The 6360-nt window shown below is 51.4% G+C and overlaps 1 protein-coding gene across 1 annotated transcript; it reads left to right on the top strand.

The window, feature by feature from the left end:
- Positions 1 to 3787: 3787 nt before the first annotated feature.
- Positions 3788 to 4609, top strand: LOC123746231 (involucrin-like). The gene has a single exon (XM_045727558.2). It carries the CDS (start codon positions 3788 to 3790, stop codon positions 4607 to 4609), a length of 822 nt encoding a protein of 273 aa, XP_045583514.2.
- Positions 4610 to 6360: the final 1751 nt, after the last annotated feature.

Below are 6360 nucleotides of genomic sequence, written 5' to 3'. Positions count from 1 at the left end.
TGTGTGTGTGTGTGTGTGTGTGTGTGTGTGTGTGTGTGTGTGTGTGTGTAGGGGCTTGTGTGTAAGGGCGTGTGTGCGCTCACCTAGTTGTACTTGCGGGGTATGAGCTTCAGCTCTTGGTCCCAGCCTTCAATCAACTGGCGTTTATTGTACCAAGCCTTTTGGATGCTGCCAAAACTGCCAAACTGAATCCGTGTGTGTGTGAAGGTGGAAGTGCACGCTTGCTTATCTTTAAGTACGGGGGAAGAGTCTAGCTCTAGGGACCCGCCTCCTGCTCTTGGGTACCTATAGTGCCTTTTTAAACACAACACAAGACGTTCGACGTACATGAATGAGTTTGGCTGGATGAGCTTCAGTTGGTTCTGCGGGATCAATGTCCCCGCGGCGTGGTCAAGCAGACTGTTAGACGCTGCTGCTTGCAGTCAAACAGCTCGGCTGATCAGGTATCCTTTCGAGAGGTTTAGCATTGTTTAAGTTCTCTCTTAAAGACGGTGAGAGTAGCCTCCTTGTATGGGTCAAGAGCTTCAGGTTCTTTTGTTGTTAGGGTCATTACAATCATCATACTTGTTGTCTAAACGGTTAAGAAGGTGACTTTCACCTCCCTTTCACGTTATGAGAGCTTCTTGTATCACCCTCGCTATCTTTTACGTAGTGATCACGTCTCCTAGTGTGGTGAAATTATTTTTCTTAGCTTGTCTTTGTAGCTACTTTGTAGTTAGCACCAGAATGACACAGTCAACTGCTCTAAACTCCTAGGAGGGGGGGGGAGGGAGGGGGAGGGAGAGAGGGAGAGAGGGAGGGAATGAGGGAGGGAGAGAGAGAGGGAGAGAGAGAGAGAAAGAGGGAGAGAGAGGGAGAGAGAGAGGGAGACAGAGAGAGAGAGGGAGAGAGAGAGGGAGAGAGAGAGGGAGGGAGAGAGAGAGAGAGGGAAGAGAGAGAGGGAGAGAGAGAGGGAGACAGAGAGAGGGAGAGAGAGAGAGGGAGAGAGAGAGGGAGGGAGAGAGAGAGAGAGGGAGAGAGAGAGGGAGAGAGAGAGGGAGAGAGACACACAGACAAGAGTGTGGTGTGGAACACACTTGTTACATAAACCACAGACATAAATACCTCCTCCCCCCCCCGCAGGTAACCAACTACCCAATTACTGACCATCGCGGCGACCAACACTTCCTGGAGCCCCGCTGCTCCCCCCCCCCCTGTAGGGGACGGGGGGGGGGAGTAGGCAAGTAGTAGCCAACTACTTGCCTACTTCCAAACTTATCAGACTTGCCTAGGGGGGGAAGTAGGCAATTCCCCTCCCCCCCCCTACTAGGAAGTAGGGGGGGTCTGTAGGCCGATGGACTCATTTCTTGCAAGGTCGGCGTTCGATCTCCGACGGTCCAAGTGGTTATAAGCATCGCTTCCTCACGTTATGCTATCCCAGTTCCTCGTCCCACTAGTCCTTCCACGTGTCCCGAAGACTGCTTTGGTCTCGCCTCTCAACTGTGAATCAACAGGTGTACAGGTTCCTGAGCCTACTGGGCTCTATCATATCTACACTTGAAACTGTGTATGGAGTCAGCCTCCACCACATCACTTCCTAATGCATTCCATCTGTTAACTACTCTGACACTGAAAAAGTTCCTTCTAATGTCCCTGTGGCTCATGTGGGTACTCAGTCTCCACCTGTGTCCCCTTGTTCGTGTCCCACCAGTGTTGAATAGTTTGTCTTTGTTCACACGTGTCTATTGACCCACTGTGGTGACCGGTTATGACCCAGTTTTTCTCAGGTGAACCCTGGCGTGGATGTCGGGCAGACTAGCAACACTGTGTGTGTTGTGAAGCGAGAAAGGTACACGCTGGAGGGGAGGGGGAGGTGAGGGGGGCGTGGGTGAAGGGGGGGGGGCGTGGGTGAGGGGGGGGCGTGGGTGAAGGGGGGGTGGCGTGGGTGAGGGGAGACTTGGAATGTTGTACAGATGAGAGTGATGGTTGCCACCGGAGGCGGCTAGTTTATTGTGCACCCCATACTCCTCCTGTGAGCGGTAGCGCAAAAAGCATTACAGAGGGCATAAAAGGTCTTTATCAGACCTCATCTTAGATTATTACATAAACAATTTCATCTATCCTTCACACCTTATAGATACAATGTCAGCTAGTTACAGAGAAAGTGCTATTACAAGAGCTACATATTTACAGTAAGTCATCATACATTAATGGTAGGTCTTATCGCTAATACATAATAGTTTGACCAATGGGGATATTACAAAGTCATAGGGGAGCTTCTGTTTATTATTAGTCTTCAATATACACTACTTGTTTCTGAATCTCATATGTCGTTCATCTACTGGGAGCAAAATGTGGATACAGTGCAAGGATTTCAGGTAATTTATCCATGGTAATAAGATAGGTTGCCATATCATACAGAGTGAGCTTAGATTTATCTCTAAATGGCTCAATTTTACTACAATCCAAGATATAGTGTTCAAGTGTGTGTCCCTGTCTTTGTCCACACACTTTACACTTTACTTCATCTAGTTCCCTATACAAGCCCAACTGCCAGAGATACTTGTAGCCAAGTCTTATACGAGCTGTGACAACATCTGTTAGTCTACTTATTTTATAAGTTATCCCTCTCGAAAGAGAGAGAGAAAGAGGGAGAGAGAGAGAGAGAGAGAGAGAGGGAGAGAGAGAGAGAGAGAGAGAGAGAGAGAGAGAGAGAGAGAGAGAGAGAGAGAGAGAGATGTTACCCAATCACAAGAATCGTTTAACGGGTTATTCATGCCCATGCCACCTCTTCGGTGGCTTAATCTTCATCAATCAGTGTGAGGATCGTTCCTCCTTCACAGGGTCGAGCCTGGCCTCGGGCCGGGCTTGGGGAGTAGAAGAACTCCCAGAACCCCATCAACCAGGTATCAACCAGGTATCAACGTCCGGGGCAGACCAGACACCAGAACACTAACATGGGTTAACTGTGATGTGTAAACCACTGTGGTTTACACATTGGTAATTTATCCACTGTGTAAACCACTGATTTACACAGTGGTTTATAGACCAAATTCCTCCCCTTACAGGCCACCTTTAGCACCACAAAGAACCTATGCAATAATACTCTTCACCAAACTACATTTTACAAAGGGAGTCTTGGCTCACAAGCATGTACGAGAAATTGCAGTGCAATGGACTCGAACTTGCGTTTCGGGTCACCGCGTATTACCCACTAGACCATGATATACCTTAGATTGCCTGAGGCTAATCTGAACTCTACTCTTGAAGGAAACTATCACGGGGGAAAGCGCCAAGCTATTACGACTATATAGCACTTGGAAGGGGTCAGGATAAGGATTTGGGATGGGACGGGGGGAAAGGAATGGTGCCCCCAATCACCTGTGGACGGTCGGGGATTGAACGCCGACCTATATGAAGCGAGACCGTCACTCTACCGTCCAACCCAAGAACGAGTGAAGATGTAAGAGCTGATATCGCTCCGGGCTAGAAGAATTAGATTTCTCAAGAGATGAGAACTGTTCAAACATGGGCCTTAGTAACTTTGTAACACTCCTGCCTCGTGTGTGTGTGTGTGTGTGTGTGTGTGTGTGTGTGTGTGTGTGTGTGTGCGTGCGTGCGTGTGTGTGTGTGTGTGTGTGTGTGTGTGTGTATTACACCCGTACACAACACAAAGCCCCAATCCTGTACCTGCCGTGAGCAAAAACTGACCCACAAAGCCAATTCTGAAAATTCAGTGTGAAAAGAAGTGTCACACAAGATTGAAACCTGTATACTGTGGACTCCTGAGCCTACGAGCCCCTCCACTATGAAGACGGAGAGCTTCCTGGAGGCCCAGGAGGGCTTCCTGGAGGCCCAGGAGGGCTTCCTGGAGTGTCTGGAGGCCCAGGAGGGCTTCCTGGAGTGTCTGGAGGCCCAGGAGGGCTTCCTGGAGTGTCTGGAGGCCCAGGAGGGCTTCCTGGAGTGTCTGGAGGCCCAGGAGGGCTTCTTGGAGTGTCTGGAGGCCCAGGAGGGCTTCCTGGAGGGTCTGGAGGCCCAGGAGGGCTTCCTGGAGAGTCTGGAGGTCCAGAAGGGCTTCCTGGAGGGTCTGGAGGCCCAGGAGGGCTTCCTGGAGTGTCTGGAGGTCCAGGAGGGCTTCCAGGAGGGTCTGGAGGCCCAGGAGGGCTTCCTGGAGTGTCTAAAGGCCCAGGAGGGCTTCCTGGAGGGTCTGGAGGTCCAGGAGGGCTTCCTAGAGTGTCTGGAGGCCCAGGAGGGCTTCCTGGAGAGTCTGGAGGTCCAGGAGGGCTTCCTGGAAAGTCTGGAGGCCCAGGAAGGATTCCTGGAGAGTCTGGAGGTCCAGGAGGGCTTCCTGGAGGGTCTGGAGGTCCAAGAGGGCTTCCTGGAGAGTCTGGAGGTCCAAGAGGGCTTCCTGGAGAGTCTGGAGGTCCAGGAGGGCTTCCTGGAGGTCCAGGAGGGCTTCCTGGAGAGTCTGGAGGCCCAGGAAGGCTTCCTGGAGAGTCTGGAGGCCCATGAGGGCTTCCTGGAGAGTCAGGAGGCCCATGAGGGCTTCCTGGAGAGTCTGGAGGTCCAGGAGGGCTTCCTGGAAAGTCTGGAGGCCCAGGAGGGCTTCCTGGAAAGTCTGGAGGTTTAGGAGGGCTTCCTGGAAAGTCTGGAGGTCCAGGAGGGCTTCCTGGAGAGTCTGGAGGCCCAGGAAGGCTTCCTGGAAAGTCTGGAGGTCTAGGAGGGCTTCCTGGAAAGTCTGGAGGTCCAGGAAGGCTTCCTGGAAAGTCTGGAGGCCCAGGAAGGCTTCCTGGAAAGTCTGGAGGCCCAGGAAGGCTTCCAGAAAAACGTCACATTAACATAACTGAAGAAACTCAACATAGGTCGAAAGTGAGATGGTTTCGGTCCGGCCTGGACCCCTTGTAGATACTTGTTAAGAGTCCAGGATGGACCGAAACGAAGTGATAACGGTCCAGGACGGACAGAAACGTCGTCACTTTCAAACCATGTGTGGACGGCTTGGGTTTTAAGCACCATTTCTTAGGTTTCTGGCAGGTGGTGGAGGCGTGGTGTTCACAGTGTTCTCTGTTCTATAATTATTGGAGTGAGAACATTATCCAAGTTTTCCTTTCCTTAATAACATATAAGAAACAATTTCGCAAAGGAGAGAGGAAGTGGTGTTGGGGGAGGTGTCCAGCCCACACCAGGGGTGGGACTCAGGGAGGTGTCCAGCCCACACCAGGGGTGGGGCACAGGGAGGTGTCCAGCCCACACCAGGGGTGGTGGCTCGGGGAGGTGTCCAGCCCACACCAGGGGTGGTGGCTCGGGGAGGTGTCCAGCCCACACCAGGGGTGGTGGCTCGGGGAGGTGTCCAGCCCACACCAGGGGTGGTGGCTCGGGGAGGTGTCCAGCCCACACCAGGGGTGGTGGCTCGGGGAGGTGTCCAGCCCACACCAGGGGTGGTGGCTCGGGGAGGTGTCCAGCCCACACCAGGGGTGGTGGCTCGGGGAGGTGTCCAGCCCACACCAGGGGTGGTGGCTCGGGAAGGTGTCCAGCCCACACCAGGGGTGGTGGCTCGGGGAGGTGTCCAGCCCACACCAGGGGTCGTCACGAGCCAGGGTTCACCAAACAATAACAAAAGTACCCACAAACCCACACATCTTTTACCATCTTTGACGGCTGTGTTTACATTTATTAAACAACTGACGATCACCCAAACAGCTGACGATCACCGAATTTATTAAACAGTCGACGATCACCAAAACTTCCCGGTCAAATGTCAGTTATAAACAGCTTCCTGGTGCCTCGGAGCACCCAAACTGTTTAATATGTGTCAACAAAGCCGCCAAGGATATATACAGGTTCGCACGTACCTGCATAACTGCTTGACGAGGCTTGGACCAGGATACGATGGCTCCAAGGACACTACTTCTCCCTTAATTATTCTATCTCCCACCTTCCGTTTTCTCTTAACCTCCCTCTCATTCCATCTTCGTTTATTATTCCATATCTTAGGGAGGGAGAGAGGGAGGGAGAACTAAAGGGAGGGAGGGAAGGAGGGTGAGAGAGAGAGGGAGGGAGGGGTAGACAGCCGGGAGTCCCATCAGTCACACCCAGGCGACGAAATCCCTTCAGCCGGACTCCACGACCCACAAACACTCAACTGCTGCGCGCGCACACCCACTCACCATGTAAACTAACATTGTCATATTATATATATATATATATATATATATATATATATATATATATATATATATATATATATATATATATATGTCGTACCTAGTAGCCAGAACTCACTTCTCAGCCTACTATTCAAAGCCCGATTTGCCCAATAAGCCAAGTTTTCCTGAATTAATATATTTTCTCTAATTTTTTTCTTATGAAATGATAAATCTA

Source organism: Procambarus clarkii, chromosome 80, assembly GCF_040958095.1.
Source record: "Procambarus clarkii isolate CNS0578487 chromosome 80, FALCON_Pclarkii_2.0, whole genome shotgun sequence".
NCBI classification, from domain to species: domain Eukaryota; kingdom Metazoa; phylum Arthropoda; class Malacostraca; order Decapoda; family Cambaridae; genus Procambarus; species Procambarus clarkii.
The sequence above is the reverse complement of the archived record's forward strand: the minus strand, read 5'-3'. Positions and strand labels throughout refer to the sequence as shown.